At 44.5% G+C, this 20,024-nt stretch overlaps 1 protein-coding gene across 3 annotated transcripts in view; it reads right to left on the reverse strand.

Moving 5' to 3' along the window:
* Positions 1-20,024, reverse strand: part of ANKRD35 (ankyrin repeat domain 35) — a 61,465-nt gene that overhangs the window by 17,212 nt on the left and 24,229 nt on the right. For all 3 annotated transcript variants that reach the window (XM_082275326.1, XM_082275325.1, XM_082275327.1), the window contains exons 2-4: positions 4,436-4,566; positions 2,212-2,300; positions 1,636-1,700 (exon numbers count right to left, since the gene is read on the reverse strand). In XM_082275326.1, the coding sequence (XP_082131452.1) occupies positions 1,636-1,700; positions 2,212-2,300; positions 4,436-4,566 (285 nt within the window). The remainder of the gene's footprint in view (positions 1-1,635; positions 1,701-2,211; positions 2,301-4,435; positions 4,567-20,024) is intronic.

The raw sequence follows: 20,024 nt of genomic DNA on the forward strand, positions 1-20,024 counted from the left end.
CACATGTCAGGCTTGCCACGCCTTTATCCGCGCGAAGTTCATTGCCTTAAAACATGGTTGATCAACCTGTTGCCCTCCAGCTGTTGCAGAACTACATTACCCATAAGGCATTGCAAGGAATGTCCCATGAGGCATTGCAAGGCTGCCAGTCACAAGCATGGCTCCCAAAGGCAGAGGCATGTTGAGGCTTGAAGTTGCGCAACAGCTGGAGGGCCGCAGGTTGAGCACCCATGGCCTAAAAGGTACGTGAACTACTTTGGCGCGCGTACAGCAGCCAATTGAAATGAAGGGGCTGCTCTAGGCGTATAGTGCAAAAAGCCTTTAGGGTTGAAGTCAGGAGTCACATATTAGTAGGGTTGGTCCTACGTGGGGGGGGGGGGGTGGCAACACCACTTTAGGCTTGCAGTCCTGTAAGCTCACCCCCTTGGAGTAGTGATGCCCACCCTGAGCTCCCCCCCCCCTCCATCCCCAATCATTTTGAAGAGCAAACACTCTCACTGCAAGTCCCATTTCAACTTTCAGCTGGTGTGTAAGCTCAATAAATGTGTACAAAGTCTCAGAGCGCCAGGCCAAAGACCAGAGTCCAAAATCTCTGAACATTCGTGTTAATGGCAAGAAAAATCTAAAACCTTCCAACGCGTTTCGGCACTCAAAGATCTCCTTCTGGCTCAGGTTTGTATATGTGGTTCAAAGGACTCCAAAACAAAACATTCACCAGAACGAATGGCTTACAGGTGAACAATGAAGTGTGCCCAGGACCGGTGTAATATCATACCTAAGCCCTGAAGGAGGAGAATGCTGAGCTCCCGAAAGGCATTGGTTTGGTTTTCCTGCTATAAATTGGCATTTATCGTAACATTTTGGACTCTTTGAACTATTAATAGCTTCTCATCATGGGCATTATAGTCAGATAGAGCCCGCCTCATTTCCTGGCTGGAGGACATCCAGCATCATCTATTCTAGCCCATGGGTGTTCAACCTGCGGCCCTCCTGCTGTTGCAGAACTACATTACCCATAAGGCATTGCATTGCAAGGAAAGTCCCATGAGGCATTGCAAGGCTGACAGTCACAAGCATGACTCCCAAAGGCAGAGGCATAATGGGGCTTGAAGTTGCGCAACAGCTGGAGGGGCCACAGGATGGACACCCATGGCCTTAAAGTTACATGGACTCCTTTTTGCCCACATACAGCAGCCAATTGAAATGAATGGACTGCTCTAGGCGTATAGTGGGAAAAAAAAACGTACGTTCGCGTAAACTAGCCAAACGGTTGAAGTCCGGAGTCACATATTAGTAGGGTTGGTCCTACGGGGGGGGATGCTTCAGTCCTGTAGGCTCACCCCCTTGGAGTATGGATGCCCACCCTAAGCTCCCTCCCTCTTTCAACCCCCCCCCTCTACCTCCAATCATTTTGAAGAGCAAACACTCTCACTGCAAGTCCCATTTTCACTTTCAGCTGGTGTGTAAGCTCAATACAAAAAAAGATTTCATGGAATTACATTAACTGATGGTGAAGTTACCAAGTTCTTCTCTTCTATTGCTATGATGGGGGCATCACCGGGCGGAGAACTGCCACAAGTGACCCTCCATAACCCGCCCACCCCCCCACTCCCCTTAGTGACAGTAGTAGCTTACCTGCAAGAGCAGCCTCACACATTCCGGGTGACAGTTGCTTGCGGCCAGGTGTAGCGCGGTGCAGCCTGCAGAATGCACAAGAAATGGTATCGTGTAGATGAAATTGTTATAGACAATAAAGTTTATTTTTTTTGAATTATGAACTTAAAAGGGGCACTAGAGCAAAACAAATAATAAAAAAGAAATATCTATATGGGGTTAATACAAGAAATTATATTTCTTTTTCTTTTTTGTTTTTTGTTATGGTACGCATTTATCATTGATCGTATTTCCATGCGAGCCAAGCTGTCCGGAAATGGTTCTGTTAAACGCTTTGGGCCAAACCATATATTATTACTGCGAGGGGTCACACAAGATTACAATTTTGGACAACCACATTTCTGCATGTTCAGCTATGGAGTTCTAGTTCAAAATCTATAAATTCCTCCCCCGGCAGACCCCCACTTTCATTGGACACATATGGGCCATCAGTTGGCGATGAAGATCATGGCTCCGGGTGCTTTCGGGGCTGTTAAGCATTGAATGTGAAAGCCCAACCTGAATGTGGCTCTTCACTATCACAGTCGTGACCCTTACCATCGTCTGTTTTGGCGTTGATCTCTACTTTGTGGGATATAATAACATTCATGCACTCGGTGAAACCCTTGGCGGCCGCGACATGGAAACTGCGAGAATGAAATTAGAAGGCGGTTAGGGTGGGAATGAAAAAACATCAGGAGCATTAAATGTTTCTGTCCCCGATAGCAGAGTTGTGTTACTATAAAACCTCAGATTACCCTCTTCCCCCACCAAATCTTCTGTGCCTTGGAGCCATCCCTCCTCCCCACCAAATCCCAAATCTGCTGGCCCTCTGGTAGCACCCCACCGGAGCTCCGGCCCTCTGTTGGCACCCCACCTGAGCTCTGGCCCTCTGTTGGCACCCCACCTGAGCTCTGGCCCTCTGTTGGCACCCCACCTGAGCTCTGGCCCTCTGTTGGCACCCCACCTGAGCTCTGGCCCTCTGTTGGCACCCCACCTGAGCTCTGGCCCTCTGTTGGCACCCCACCTGAGCTCTGGCCCTCTGTTGGCACTCCACCTGAGCTCTGGCCCTCTGTTGGCACTCCACCTGAGCTCTGGCCCTCTGTTGGCACTCCACCTGAGCTCTGGCCCTCTGTTGGCACTCCATCTGAGCTCTGTTTCTCTAGTGATGTTTATCTTGAGTTCTACCCCTCCTGCTACTACATTCTGAACTTTGTCCCTTTGGTGGTGCCTATCCTGAGCTTTGTTCCTCTGGTGGAGTCCATCTTGACCCCTGTCCATCTGGTAGCTTTCCTTCTGAGCTCAGTCCAGCTGGTGAATTCCATTCTGTGCTCTGTCCCACCATTAGTACTCACCTTAAACTCCATCCTTCCAGTAAGGTCCATCCTGAGCTCTGTCTATCTGGTGGGGCCCATCTTGGCTTCTGTCCATCTGGTTGATCCCATTCTGAGCTCTGTTTTGTTGGTCATGCTCACCCTGAGCTCTGTTCCTTCCATAGGTGCCCATCCTGATCTCTGTCCCTCCTAATGGCGCCCATCCTGAGTTCTGTCCCTCTGGTGGCCCCCATCCCAAGCTCCGTTCTTCCGGTGGCCTAATTCTCTGCTTTTCACCTACCACAGTGCCAATCCTGAGTTTTCCTTTCTTTTTGCACCTACCCTGAGTTCTGTCCCTCTGGTGGCCCCCATCCCGAGCGCTGTCCCTCTGGTGGCCCCCATCCCAAGCTCCATTCTTCCGGTGGCCTAATTCTCTGCTTTTCACCTACCACAGTGCCAATCCTGAGTTTTCCTTTCTTTTTGCACCTACCCTGAGTTCTGTCCCTCTGGTGGCCCCCATCCCGAGCGCTGTCCCTCTGGTGGCCCCCATCCCGAGCGCTGTCCCTCTGGTGGCCCCCATCCCAAGCTCCATTCTTCCGGTGGCCTAATTCTCTGCTTTTCACCTACCACAGTGCCAATCCTGAGTTTTCCTTTCCTTTTGCACCTACCCAAAGCTCTGTTCCACCTGAGATACCCATCTTGCCCACCTTCTATCAGCTTCCAAAAAAAAAAAAAAACACTCACTGCAAGCCTGATGTCGACTTTCCCTTTGCAGAAACACACCCCTAATACTTTTCTACTGAATTCATTGTTGGTGTTTTGCAACTTTGCCTTGATAGCTCTTCTCCCACCGTGACTCATTGCACTCCATGATGACTGAGCAGATGGTGTAATTTTAGATACCGTGGTTGAGGTCGAGGCTAAGATGGTCACCGTTTTGCTCCGTGTGAAAGCGGTTACCATGGAGATGCACCGAGGCAGATGACAGGAAATAAGCATGAATGTACCACAGAAAAAAAAAAGATACTTATCGCTTCCTGGAAATTATTATTTTCTTTTTTTTCTGGGTATAACCGAATCTTTCAGAGTTTATGCGTTAGATTGCACGTCAGGAGCCAAAGGACTGGTACACCTTTACCTGCACATTCTGAACCACCACATACATTACAATCTGATTGTAAGTTGGCTGTTCCAGTCTAATTGTGCTGTTCCAGTCTAATTGTGCTGTTCCAGTCTAATTGTGCTGTTCCAGTCTAATTGTGCAATCTCCTTTAGGTCCATTAACAACTGGTGCAATTGTCCAACCAATTGGACAATAAAATGAATGGGTCGTTTGGTTTCGGTGAACCCAAACCTTAATCCGGTACATCTTAGGGAGCTTGTAACATCAGATTCTGATGTGGGAGTGGCCTCAGATCATCTAATCTTCAAATGCTGAGCCAACCCAAAAGCCATAGTAGTTGACTTACGCTGATTGGCCACCTGGGCCATTCTTGGTGGCACTGATCGGCCTCTTGGATAGGATAGAAGAGACTTTTTTCGCATCCCCTTTCTCCACTGCTTCCACCAGCTTCTGGTCATGTCTGTTCCACTTGTCCACCTGCAGAAGAGACAGAGAAATTTAGAGCTCCTCCATGGACCAAACTCAAAAACGTCTCCCAGATGTGGAGGCTTCTTAAACCGCTTTCCTTAGAGTTCCTCCAGAGGTTCCTCAGAGTTCTTTGAGTCACTGGAAGATTCTAACTTTGATAAATAACCACCGATGCCAGCAGTCATTACATTCTTCCCACTGACCACCAATGTAAGGAGCATTCTTCCCACTGACCCCCAATGTAAGGAGCATTCTTCCCACTGATCACCAATGTAAGGAGCATTCTTCCCACTGACCCCCAATGTAAGGAGCATTCTTCCCACTGACCCCCAATGTAAGGAGCATTCTTCCCATTGACCACCAATGTAAGGAGCATTCTTCCCACTGACCCCCAATGTAAGGAGCATTCTTCCCACTGACCCCCAATGTAAGGAGCATTCTTCCCACTGACCCCCAATGTAAGGAGCATTCTTCCCACTGATCACCAATGTAAGGGACATTCTTCACACTGACCCCCAATGTAAGGAGCATTCTTCCCACTGACCACCAATGTAAGGGACATTCTTCCCACTGACCTCCAATGTAAGGAGCATTCTTCCCACTGACCACCAATGTAAGGAGCATTCTTCCCACTGACCCCCAATGTAAGGAGCATTCTTCCCACTGACCACCAATGTAAGGAGCATTCTTCCCACTGACCACCAATGTAAGGAGCATTCTTCCCACTGACCCCCAATGTAAGGAGCATTCTTCCCACTGACCCCCAATGTAAGGAGCATTCTTCCCACTGACCACCAATGTAAGGGACATTCTTCCCACTGACCTCCAATGTAAGGAACATTCTTCCCATTGACCCCCAATGTAAGGAGCATTCTTTCCACTGACCACCAATGTAAGGGACATTCTTCCCACTGACAACAAATGTAAGGGACATTCTTCCCACTGACCACCAATGTAAGGAGCATTCTTCCCACTGACCACCAATGTAAGGGACATTCTTCCCACTGACAACAAATGTAAGGGACATTCTTCCCACTGACCCCCAATGTAAGGAGCATTCTTCCCACTGACCCCCAATGTAAGGAGCATTCTTCCCACTGACCCCCAATGTAAGGGACATTCTTCCCACTGACCACCAATGTAAGGGACATTCTTCCCACTGACCACCAATGTAAGGAGCATTCTTCCCACTGACCACCAATGTAAGGGACATTCTTCCCACTGATCACCAATGTAAGGAGCATTCTTCTCACTGACCACCAATGTAAGGGACATTCTTCCCACTGACCACCAATCTAAGGGACATTCTTCCCACTGACCACCAATGTAAGGGACATTCTTCCCACTGACCACCAATGTAAGGAGCATTCTTCCCATTGACCACCAATGTAAGGAGCATTCTTCCCACTGACCCCCAATGTAAGGAGCATTCTTCCCACTGACCCCCAATGTAAGGAGCATTCTTCCCACTGACCACCAATGTAAGGAGCATTCTTCCCACATTCTTCTTTTTTACTCTATTATATTTTATTGTTTTTCTTTCTTTTTTTCCTTTTTCTTTCTTTTCTTTTATTCTTGTTTTTAAATTCAAATTTGAATTCCATTGGAATTTGATTAGAATTTCAGCTAAATTTCGTTACAATTTTTCAGATTTGTTTAAATTGGTTACTATTGTAATTCGGATACATCCGAATTTTCCAAATAATAATGAAAAAAATCTGCCGAATGCAGACAATCGATTGGTTTGCCTATTCGTTCTCATCCCAGGAATTCTCCTCTGGTTTCTAACAAACTGTAAATACAAAATCTTCCCCCTAAACGATTGCAGAATTTTGGTTTTACGCTGGGGTTCCCCTTTATGTGAAAACATCCTGTTTGACTTTCCTCGCTCCGTCAGCGGCGGTGATTTATGGGCGGTAAACCTTCCATTGTCCCGGCCAGGATGCGGACATTGTTGATAGTATCCGGTAGACGCGTGGTGACCCGTGACAGGCGGCATCAAACGCGGCCCGAAATAGCGTGCCACCGAGGGCGGCACATCACCTCACTTCAGAAAGGGGCGCCGACTCTCTAGTACCAACCTATCACAGGTGACCCGGAATCTAAAGGGGGGGTCATCCTACCACTCATGGGGTCTCACTCTTGCCGCTTCAGCTATTTTTAACGATTGCAGTCTCAATATTAGACAATGGGGTTTGGGTGGTGTGACCTATAAGGGAAGGTGGTCGTAAAAAGTCATGACTTTTACAGCTCTTATCTGGAGGTTTGATATTGTGGTTCTCACACCCCCGCATGGCCCGCCCCAACCGTATATCGGCCAGCAGTGCCCTCCCAGTTCTGTAACTGCCGGGCACATCCCTGAGATAAGACACGCAGATAAGGAGACAGGCGGGGGACACCTGCTACACACCTGGCGTGATGGGAGATTAGATGGAGGCCCCGCCCACAGCACAGCACTGGAGGCCGACGGAAGCTTTACATACAGATGAAGCAGATGGGGCCTTACAGACAACTTAGTCTTTGCACCGCTGTCCTTTCTATATGTATATGGGGAAGAATCTTTCTATGTGTATACTGAGGACCCCTATGTCTGTATATGGAGAACCCCTGTATAGGTATACGGAGGAGGACCCCTGTATAGGTATACGGAGGAGGCCCCCTGTATGGGTATACGGAGGAGGCCCCCTGTATGGGTATATGGAGGAGGCCCCCTGTATGGGTATACGGAGGAGGACCCCTGTATGGGTATACGGAGGAGGCCCCCTGTATGGGTATATGGAGGAGGCCCCCTGTATGGGTATACGGAGGAGGCCCCCTGTATGGGTATACGGAGGAGGCCCCCTGTATGGGTATACAGAGGAGGCCCCCTGTATGGGTATACGGAGGAGGCCCCCTGTATGGGTATATGGAGGCGGGGCCTAGTAAAGCTATACAGAGTAGAACCCCTCTATTATTATTCAGAGGAGGGTCCCAGTCTAGGTATACCACAGAGGAGGGTCCCAATCTGAGGAGGAGGGTCCCAAGCTGGGTCTACAATTGAGAGCCCCAATCTTGGTGTATGGGCACCATACTGTATGTATATGGACCAAGTCCCCTTTATATACAGAGGAGGACCCCCCACATACTGTATGTATATGGACCAAGTCCCCTTTATATACAGAGGAGGACCCCCCACATACTGTATGTATATGGACCAAGTCCCCTTTATATACAGAGAAGGACCCCCCACATACTGTTATGTATATGGACCAAGTCCCCTTTATATACAGAGGGGGACCCCCACATACTGTATGTATATGGACCAAGTCCCCTTTGTATGTATATGGAGGAGGACCCCCAAATACTGTATGTATATGGACCAAGCCCCCTTTGTATGTATACAGAGGAGGACCCCCCACATACTGTATGTATATGGACCAAGTCCCCTTTATATACAGAGGAGGACCCCCCACATACTGTATGTATATGGACCAAGTCCCCTTTATATACAGAGGAGGACCCCCCACATACTGTTATGTATATGGACCAAGCCCCCTTTATATACAGAGAAGGACCCCCCACATACTGTATGTATATGGACCAAGCCCCCTTTATATACAGAGGGGGACCCCCACATACTGTATGTATATGGACCAAGTCCCCTTTGTATGTATATGGAGGAGGACCCCCAAATACTGTATGTATATGGACCAAGCCCCCTTTGTATGTATACAGAGGAGGACCCCCACATACTGTATGTATATGGACCAAGTCCCCTTTGTATGTATACGGAGGAGGACCCCCACATACTGTATGTATATGGACCAAGTCCCCTTTGTATACAGAGGAGGACCCCCACATACTGTATGTATATAGACCAAGCCCCCTTTGTATGTATACAGAGGAGGACCCCCACTTACTGTATGTATATGGACCAAGTCCCCTTTGTATATATACAGAGGACCCCCACATACTGTATTTATGTATATGGACCAAGTCCCCTTTGTATGTATGCAGAGGACCCCCACATACTGTATGTATATGGACCATGCCCCCTTTATATACAGAGGAGGACCCCCACGTACTGTATGTATATGGACCAAGTCCCCTTTGTATGTTATCAGAGGAGAACCCCCACTTACTGTATGTATTAGGACCAAGCCCCCTTTGTATGTATACAGAGGAGGACCCCCACATACTGTATGTATATGGACCAAGTCCCCTTTGTATGTTATCAGAGGACCCCCATATACTGTATGTAAATGGACCAAGCCCCCTTTATATACAGAGGAGGACCCCCACCTACTGTATGTATGTATATGGACCAAGTCCCCTTTGTATGTATACAGAGGAGGACCCCCACTTACTGTATGTATATGGACCAAGCCCCCTTTGTATGTATACAGAGGAGGACCCCCACGTACTCTATGTATATGGACCAAATCCCCTTTGTATACAGAAGAGGACCCCCCCCATGCTGTATGTATATGGACCAAGCCCCCTTTGTATATATACAGAGGAGGACCCCCACTTACTGTATGTATATGGACCAAGTCCTCTTTATATACAGAGGAGGACCCCCACTTACTGTATGTATATGGACCAAGTCCCCTTTATATACAGAGGAGGACCCCCACTTACTGTATATATATGGACAAAGTCCCCTTTATATACAGAGGAGGACCCCCACTTACTATATGTATATGGACCAAGCCCCCTTTGTATGTATACGGAGGAGGACCCCCACATACTGTATGTATGTGGACCAAGCCCCCTTTGTATGTATACAGAGGAGGACCCCCACTTACTGTATGTATATGGACCAAGCCCCCTTTATATACAGAGGAGGACCCCCACTTACTGTGTGTATATGGACCAAGCCCCCTTTTGTATGTATACAGAGGAGGACCCCCATATACTGTATGTATATGGACCAAGTCCCCATCAGCGAGGGACGAGTAATCCTCCCACACACGTCTACACCAATTAGTGACACTCATTGGCACAAAGTGCTCTAAGTGTCTCGGATTTTTCTCTCAGGCCCTCGGGGCCCCTTTACCTGACACTCCTCTGGTGGCCCCCGGGGTCGCATGATATACAGTCGGTGGAGCCGGTTTGTCTTTCACACCCGATGACACACCCTATATCACAGCGTCAGCCTCCCGGAGTCTAGCAGAGACTGAGATCAGGAGGACCCTTGTTGGTCTAACTTTCTCTATACAGAAGAAGGACCTTTGCCTCCCCGTGAATACTGCAAATATTTACCATATCGATCGGTTGTGACCAAACCTGAGGGGGGTCCAAAGTCTGAGAGCGCCAGGCCAAAGACCAGAGTCCAAAATCTTTGAACATTTGTGTTAATGGCAAGAAAAATCTAAAACCGCCAACGCGTTTCAGCGCTCAAAGATCTCCTTCAGGCTCAGGTTTGTATATGTGGTTCAAAGGACTCCAAAACGACACATTCACCAGAACGAATGGTTTACAGGTGAACAATGAAAGTGTGCCCAGGACCGGTGTAATATCATACCTAAGCCCTGAGGGAGGAGAATGCTGAGCTCCCGAAACGCATTGGTATGGTTTTCTTGCTTTAAATTGGCATTTATCGTAAGATTTTGGACTCTTTGATCTATAAATAGCTTCTCATCATGGGCATTAGAAGCTGCAGCAAGTCAGACAGAGCCCGCCTCATTTTCCAGCATCATCTAACAGCCCATGGGTGTTCAACCTGCGGCCCTCCAGCTGTTACAGAACTACATTACCCATAAGGCATTGCAAGGGTGACAGTTACAAGCATGACTCTCACAAGCAGAGGCATGGCGGGACTTGTAGTTCCGCAACAGCTGGAGGGCCACAGGATGGACACCCATGACTGATTTTTGTTTATTCGAATCAATTCAAATTTTTTCAGATTCCAGTCAATTCGAATTCTTTCGAATTCCATTTAGATTTAAATTTATTCCATTCAAAACTCGAATTTTGGAAGATGGTTCTATTCTATTTGATTCTGTTCTTTTTTTTTTTTTTTTTTATATTCTATTTTTTATATTTTCTATTCTGTTCTTTTCGTTTCTATTATATTTTCTTTTCTATTCAAATTCAAATTAATTTTTTTTTGACATTCAAATTTCAGAAAATGGTTATATTGTTACGTTCTTTCTATTCTTTTCTATTGTTTTATTATATTCTATTCTTTTCTATTCTAATATTTTATTTTCTATTTTATTCAGATGTATTCTATTTGAATTTCAGAAGATGGGTATATTCTTTCTATTTTATTCTATTCCTTTATTTTCTGATTTATTTTATTTTCTTCTTTTATTTTCTATTCTATCCCTTTTTTATTATGTTTTACTCTATTATATTTTATATTATAATTTTTTTAATTATATTCTGCTACTGTATATCCTATTCTATCATATTCCTTTATTTTCTATTCTTTTTTATTATTTTCAGAAATTCAAATTCCTTTCGAAAACCTGTTCAAATATTTTATTTGAAATTTGAATTTCAGAAAATGCTTATTTTGTTATGTTCTTTCTATTCTTTTCTATTGTTTTTATTATTCTATTATTTTCCATTCTAATATTTTATTTTCTATTCTATTCAAATGTATTCTATTCAAATTTCAGAAGATGGGTATATTCTTTCTATTTTATTCTATTCCTTTATTTTCTGTTCTATTTCTATCCCTTTTTTTCTATTCTTTTGTTTTCCTATTCTGTTTTACTCTATTATATTCTATTCTTTTTATTTTTTATATTATAATATTATAATTATTTTTGTATTATATTCTGCTACTGTATATCCTCTTCTATTATATTCCTTTATTTTCTATTCTATCCCTTTTTTTCTATTCTGTTTTACTCTAATATATTCTATTCTTTCTATTTTATTCTATTCCTTTATTTTCTGTTCTATTTCTATCCCTTTTTTGTCTATTCTTTTTTTTTTTTCTATTCTGTTTTACTCTATTATATTCTATTCTTTTTATTTTTTATATTATAATAATTTTTTTTTGTATTATATTCTGCTACTGTATATCCTTTTCTATTATATTCCTTTTCTGTTCTATTCTGTTTTACTCTATTATATTCCATTCTTTTATTTTTTATATTATAAATGTTTTAAATTCTGCTGCTGTATATCCTTTTCTATTCTATTCCTTTATTTTATTTTCTATTTTATTCTGTTATTCTATCCCTTTTTTTTCTATTTTTTTTTTGTTTATATTCTGTTTTACTCTATTATATTCTATTATTTTTTATTTATTATATTATAATTTTTTTGTATTATATTCTGCTACTGTATATCCTTTAATATTATATTCCTTTTCGATTCTATCCCTTTTTTCTATTCTATTCTGTTTTACTCTATTATATTCTATTCTTTTGTTTTTTATATTATAATATTATCATTTTTTTTTTATATTATATTCTGCTATTGTATATCCTTTTCTATTATATTCCTTTTCTATTCTATTCTGTTTTACTCTATTATATTCCATTCTTTTATTTTTTATATTATACATTTTTTAAATTCTGCTGCTGTATATCCTTTTCTATTCTATTCCTTTATTTTCTTTTCTATTTTATTCTGTTATTCTATCCCTTTTTTTTCTATTTTTTTTTGTTTATATTCTGTTTTACTCTATTATATTCTATTATTTTCTATTTATTATATTATAATTTTTTGTATTATATTCTGCTACTGTATATTCCTTTTTCTATTCTATCCCTTTTTTTTCTATTTTTTTTTGTTTATATTCTGTTTTACTCTATTATATTCTATTTTTTTATTTTATTTTTTATATTCTAATATTATAATTTTTTTGTATTTTCTGCTACTGTATATCCTTTAATATTATATTCCTTTTCGATTCTATTCCTTTTTTTTCTATTCTGTTTTACTCTATTATATTCTATTCTTTTATTATATTTTTTATATTAAAATATTATAATTTTTTTATATTATATTCCGCTACTGTATATCCTTTTCTATTATATTCCTTTATTTTCTATTCTATCCCTTTTTTTCTATTCTATTCTGTTTTTATTTTTATATTTTATTCTTTCATTTTTTTTATTTAAAATATTATCATTTTTTTTAGATTATATTCTGCTACTGTATATCCTTTTTTTTATTATATTCCTTTATTTTCTATTCCTTTTTTTTTCTATTCTGTTTTACTCTATTATATTCTATTCTTTTATTTTATTCTTTATATTATGTTGTCATTTTTTTTATTTTATTTTTTTGTATTCTGCTACTGTATATCCTTTTCTATTATATTCCTTTATTTTCTATTCTATTCTGTTTTACTCCTATTCTATTCTATTCTATTCTTTTATTTTTTTATATTATTATTTTTTTTATTATTATATTCTGCTACTGTATATCCTTTTTCTATTATATTCTTTTATTTTCTATTCTATTTTATTCTCTTCGGAAATTAGAATTCCATTTGAAAACCTATTCGAATTTCGTCCGAAATTTGGATTCATTGTTTTGGATTTGTTTAAATTCATTACTATTGTAATATTAATTTTAATAGTAATAATGAAAAAGTTGTCTGAATTTTAATTAGAAACGAACAGGACAGGTCTCATCTGCCTGCACTACATAGGGAAGCACGGAGAGCCAGTGATGGTACATTGCCCGTTGGATGATTTCAGGGGCTCCTATGGGAGCAGAGTTTATGGCGCAGCGCCGGGGGCACAAGCCAAACGCGGCGCGCACACGCTGTCCATTCCTCAGAGGACGCCTGCGGTCTGCATACCGCCAATATTATTTTCCAGCCTCAGGAATTTGTTATTTTATAAGTTGAAAGCAATAAAAAAAAGGAGAAAAAATAATAGAGCTGGAATGTTTTTTGCGTTCCACAAACAGGAGCCAAGGACGAGGGGCCACAGGTTGTCTGCAGATGTGGGAACGGAGCCCAGGCGCTGCGAGTACAGATGTGGGGGGGCCTCCCCCCAGAACGGCGGTCTGTCTGTGCGTGCCCGCCCGACTCAGGACAGCTGTAAAGCGTCAGTCTAGGCGGACAGATAGAGCGACTGCTAATTTTAGACCGTTTTATCTGTACGTTATAACCCCCCCCCCCCCAATTCCGCTAAGTAGCATTTACAGGAAACAGATTTTGGGTGATTGGTTTTGGAAAAATTTCAGTAAATTTTTTAGAGGGCCTGTCACATCTTATCCACCGATTTACAGTCCCTTTTATTGTTTTCAAGGTGTTTTGCTCTTCAGAGGGAGGAGGCAGTGCCGGAACAAGGCCATCCAGCGCCCAGGGCAAAGATGCCAAACTGCTCCCCCCCTTCCCTTATGGTTAGGTTCAGGGTGCCCCCATCCCTGCAATAAACTATTACGCCCTTGCCCCCAAACCTCACATGATATCACAGTGCCCAGGGCAGCCACTCCTCCTGCCCACTCCTTGTCCCGGCCCTGGATGCCCCCAAACCTCACATGGTACCACAGTGCCCAGGGCAGCCGCTCCTCCTGCCCACTCCTTGTCCTGGCCCTGGATGTCCCCAAACCTCACATGATACCACAGTGCCCAGGGAAGCCGCCCCTCCTGTCCACTCCTTGTCCCGGCCCTGGATGCCCCAAAACCTTGCATGATACCACAGTGCCCAGGGCAGCCACTCCTCCTGCCTACTCTTTGTCCTGGCCCCGGCCCCGGATGCCCCCAAACCTCACATGATACCACAGTGCCCAGGGAAGCCACCCCTCCTGCCTACCCCTTGTCTCGGCCCTGGATGCCCCCAAACCTCACATGATACCACAGTGCCCAGTGCAGCTGCCCTCCTGCCCGCTCCTTGTCCCGGCCCTGGATGCCCCCAAACCTCACATGATACCACAGTGCCCAGGGCAGCCACTCCTCCTGCCTACTCTTTGTCCTGGCCCTGGCCCCGGATGCCCCCAAACCTCACATGATACCACAGTGCCCAGGGAAGCCACCCCTCCTGCCTACCCCTTGTCTCGGTCCTGGATGCCCCCAAACCTCACATGATACCACAGTGCCCAGGGCAGCTGTCCCTCCTGCCCACTCCTTGTTCCAGTCCCTGGATGCCCCCCAAACCTCACATGATACCATAGTGCCCAGGGCAGCTACCCCTCCTGCCCGCTCTTTGTCCTGGCCCTGGATGCCCCCAAACCTCACATGATACCACAGTGCCCAGGGCAGCCACTCCTCCTGCCTACTCTTTGTCCTGGCCCTGGCCCCGGATGCCCCCAAACCTCACATGATACCACAGTGCCCAGGGAAGCCACCCCTCCTGCCTACCCCTTGTCTCGGCCCTGGATGCCCCCAAACCTCACATGATACCACAGTGCCCAGGGCAACTGTCCCTCCTGCCCACTCCTTGTCCCAGTCCCTGGATGCCCCCAAACCTCACATGATACCACAGTGCCCAGGGCAGCTACCCCTCCTGCCCACCCCTTGTCTCGGCCCTGGATGCCCCCAAACCTCACATGATACAATGCCAAGGGTAACTGCACCTCCTTCCAACTCCTTGTCCTGGCCCTGGATGCCTCCAAAGCTCACATTATACCACAGTGCCCAGGGCAGCCACCCCTCCTGCCCACTACTTGTCTTGGCCCTGGATGCCCCCAAACCTCACATGATACCACAGTGCCCAGGGCAGCCCCCCCTCCTGCCCACTCCTTTTCCCGGCCCTGGATGCCCCAGAACCTCACATGATACCACAGTGCCCAGGGCAGCCGCCCCTCCTGCCCACTACTTGTCTTGGCCCTGGATGCCCCCAAACCTCACATGATACCACAGTGCCCAGGGCAGCCACCCCTCCTGCCCACCCCTTGTCTCGGCCCTGGATACCCCCAAATCTCACATGATACAATGCCAAGGGTAACTGCACATCCTGCCTACTCCTTGTCCTGGCCCTGGATGCCTCCAAAGCTCACATGATACCACAGTGCCCAGGACAGCCACCCCTTGTCTCAGCCCTGGATGCCCTCAAACCTCACATGATACCACAGTGCCCAGGGTAGCCGCTCCTCCTGCCCACCCCTTGTCTCGGACCTGGATGCCTCCAAACCTCACATGATGCAGTGCCCAGGGCAGCTGTCCCTCCTGCCCACTCCTTGTCTTGATCCTGAGAGGAGGGTTAATTGGTAGCGGGATGTCATTGGTGGAAGGTTGGCCGGGAGGAGCCAGGAATGAAAACCTTGATAATTCCTATTGTTTTTTTAAAAGTGAAACGTTCGATAATAATAAAAATGAGGATCTTTGAATGTTACTTGGACCTCACTGCCACTTACAAAGAGGGGCCTCCTCCTCTGAGCCCAACTCCATGATTCAAAGAGGAACGCTTCAAGTGGCTGACATTGAGGTGTTGGACTTTCTTTACATGAAGACATCCGCCTGCCAATACTGGTCTCCCACTAGCGGGACCACAAGATGCAGCAGGTTTCTGTTGGTGCAGGAATTGGGGTGAAGGTGCAGGAATTGATGTAATCTGAGGTATGAAGGTGCAGGAATTGATGTAATCTGAGGTATGAAGATGCAGGAATTGATGTAATCTGAGGTATGAAGATGTAGGAATTGATGTAATCTGAGGTATGAAGGTGTAGGAATTGGGGTGATCTGAGGTATGAAAATACAGGAATTGGGGTTATCTGAGGTATGAAGGTGCAGTAATTAAGGTGACCTGAGGGGTAAAGGCTCAGATCTTGGGGGGATCTGAGGGTTGAAGATTCAGGTATTGGGGTGATCTTAGTTTGGATGTTGCAGGATCTGGGGTGATCTGAGGTGTGAAGGTGTAGGAACTAGGGTGACCCAATGTCTAAAGGTGAAGGCATTGAGTCTGATCCAGGGTGTGAAGGTGCAGAGGTTGGGGTGATTTTAAGGTGCAGGAACTGGAGTGACCTGAGGTGTAAAGGTGCAGGAACTGGGGTGATTTAAGGGGTGAATGTACAGGAATTGAGTTGACCTAGTGTGTGAAGATACAGGAATTAGTGCAATCTGAGGTTTGAACGTCCAGGAATTGGGGTGACCTAATGTCAAAAGGTGCAGGATTTGGGGTGATCTGAGGTGTGGAGGAATTTTCGGTGATTTGAGATTTAAAGGTGCTGGAATTGGGATGGTCTAGGGGTGAAGTTGCTGTAATTGGGATGATCTAGGGGGTGCAGGTGCTGGAGTTGGTGTGTTTTAGGGGTTGAAGGTGCTGGGAATTCTAGTGATCTGGGGGGGGGGGGTGAAGGTGCTGGAATTGGGGTGATCTGGTGGGTGAAGGTGCTGGAATTGGGGTGATCTGGGGGGTGAAGGTGCTGGAATTGGAATGATCTAGGGGGTGAAGGCGTTGGAATTAGGGTGATCTTAAGAGAGAGTGATGGTACTACAATGGGGGTGATGTGGTGGGTGAAGGTGCTGGTATTGGGGTGATCTGGGGAGTGAATGTATTGGAATGATCTAGGGGGTGAAGGTGCTGGAATCGGGCTGATCTGGGGGGTAAAGTTGCTGGAATTGGGGTGATCTAGGTGGGGTAAAGGTACTGAAATGAAGGTGATCTGGGGGTGAATGTGTTGGAATTGGGGTGCTCTGAGGGGTAAAGGTGCTGAAATGCGGTAATCTGGGGGATGAATGTGTTTAAATGGGAATAATCTAGGGGATGAAGGTGCTGGAATTGGGGTGATCTGGGGGGCGAAGGTGCTGGAATTGGGATGATCTGATGGGGGGGGGGGGGTGATGGTGCTGGAATTGGGGTGATCTGGGGGTGAAGGTGCTGGTATTGGGGTGATCTTGGGGGTGAAGGTGCTGGAATTAGGTTAATCTGATGGGGGGGGGGGGGTGATGGTTCTGGAATTGGGGTGATCTGGGGGTGAAGGTGCTGGATATGTGCTGATCTGGGGGTAAAGGTGCTGGGATTTGGCTGATCTGGGGGAGGGGGGCGATTAAATTGGGATGATCTGGGGGGTAAAGGTGCTGAAATGGGGTGATCTGGGGGATGAATGCTTGAATGGGAATAATCTAGGGGGTGAAGGTGCTGGAATTGGGGTGATCTGGGGGTGAAGGTGCTGGAATTAGGGTGATCTGATGGGGGGTGATGGTGCTGGAATTGGGGTGATCTGGGGGGTGAAGATGCTGGATTTGGGGTGATCTGGGGGGTGAAGGTGCTGCAATTGACATGATCTTGGGGGTGAAATGTGCTGGATTTAGGGTGAAGGTACAAGAATGGGGGCTATGTGGTGGGTGAAGGTGCTGGAATTGGGGTGATGTGGGGGTGCTGGAATTGGGCTGATGGGGGGGGGGGGTGAAGCTGCTGGAATTAGAATAATCTGGTAGGTGAAGTTGTGGGAATTGTGATTTATCTGACTCATCTGCCCTGACAGGGAGAGAATACAGGTGAATATCCGCATTTGGCTACTCTTGCATGCATAAAAAATTACAATCTCTACACAGAAGATAAATTCTATTGGTCGGATTCCATTTCACAGTTTTCCTATCTTAGCATTTTAAGAACCACCAAAGATAACGATACGAAGATTGAGCTCTTTCACATCTGAATGTATCCTATTCATGAAAATGGATAATATCCGGTAATGTGTGACCTCACCAGGGCCACCAGACACTTCAAACCCTTTGAGATGTCTGCAGGAGCACGCCCAGAGCCGCCCGCAAACAGCGATTGCTTGTATTGATTACATTTCTAAGATAATTAAAAGGTCCCTCTGCCGAAAGCATTTCGACAGCCAATTCAATGCCTACCTTGCCTGATACAAATGTTGCTCGTGTTCCTCCAATCACACAAAGATTTTACCCAAGAATGTGCATCGGCATCATGACCTTGCTAGGGGACCATTCAGAGGTTTAATGGGCAAATGTGCAAATTTGTCAACACAGTGCACCAGCTTGATGGACCTCAAGTTGGCTTTAATTCAGCACCAAAAAACCATAATGATGTTAAAGACACGTTGACCAATCAGAGTGTCCACCTTACTGAGAAGTGATTGGTAATTCTAAATGGCAGCTGTGGATTTCAATCTTTGGTTTGCTGCGCAACGTTGGCCATGGATTGTTAACGAGATGTCATAAAGAGATACAAGACTTGTCCATTCTGTTGGAACCCACCATAATGTTAACTAAATGGGTCATTAGTGGTAATAAAATGTGTTACAAAGTAAAGACGACAATTGGCACACACTGGTGAAGAACCAACAAGATGGAAAATCTTTATATGCCATAAAGGAAGCTTTGGTTGAGCACCAAGTACGTCGCCAACAAACCTTAGACAGCCCAAACTAGTCTGATTGTTGAAATTGGCCTTCTGGTCAAGTACGAGTCTACCAAATGGTGAGCTTTGCCGCCAATGTTGGGCACCTTCACCTACTGCAGAACAAGATCAGTTTATTGGTTTCTGAGAAATCCAGGAATTCCTTCAAAAAATATCTGCCAATGGGCAGTTTAAAAAGTTTCCCCAAATTTTTCGCACTCAAATTTTTCACACTCAAATTTTTCACACTCAAATTTTTCACACTCTGATACAAATCAACTTACTGGTTTCTAAGAAAGACAGAAATCCCTTCAAAAAATATTGGCCAATGATCAGATTGAAAATTTGACCAAAATATTTTTCAAACTCAAAACATCTGCTAAAAATATACTTATTGGTTTCTGAGAAAATCCAGAAATTCCTTCATAAAATATTGGTCAATGGTCAGATTGAAAATTTGACCCAAATTTTTCAAAATCAAAACCTCTAATACAAATCAATTTATTGGTTTCCAGAGATTCCTTTTAAAAGCATCGGCCAATGATTCATTGAAAATTTGACCAAAATTTTTAAAATTCAAAACATTTAATACAAATCAATTATTGGTTTCTGAGGAAGCCAGAAATTCCTTGAAAAAATATCAGCCAATGGTCAAATTAAAAATTTTACCAAAATTTTTCAAACTTAAAACATCTGATACAAATCAACTTACTGGTTTCTGAGAAATCCTTAAATTCCTTCTAAAAATATCAGACAATGGTCACATTAAAAATTTGACCCACATTTTTTAAACTCAAAACATCTAATACAAATCAATTTATTGGTTTCCAGAAATCTCTTCACAAAATATCGGCCAATGGTCACATTTAAAATTTTACCAAAATTTTTCAAACCCAAAACATCTGATACAAATCAATTACTGGTTTCTGAGAAAGCCAGAAATTCCTTTAAAAAAATATCAGCCAATGGTCAGATTAAAATTTTACCAAAATTTTTCAAACTCGAACTTCGCATACCAATCCCACGCAGAGACAGAAAGTTCAGCTGTTTTCCCATAAGGCCGATTTTGTTACTGATGGCGGGTCCGATGCTTGCCGTGACTTGCAACAGAAACAGCGACCGGTTTTTCCAGTCGTAAAGTCTTCTCGTCCCGTTAAATCGCCCAGACACTTTTTTTATAATCCGTCACACCTCCAGGATAAGCCGTAGTGACCCCGATTTTTTTATTATTATTATTTAAATGACTATTTTTTGTTCATA

The sequence above is a fragment of the Pelophylax lessonae genome (assembly GCF_965119305.1).
Source record: "Pelophylax lessonae genome assembly, chromosome: 13".
Taxonomy (NCBI): Eukaryota; Metazoa; Chordata; class Amphibia; order Anura; family Ranidae; genus Pelophylax; species Pelophylax lessonae.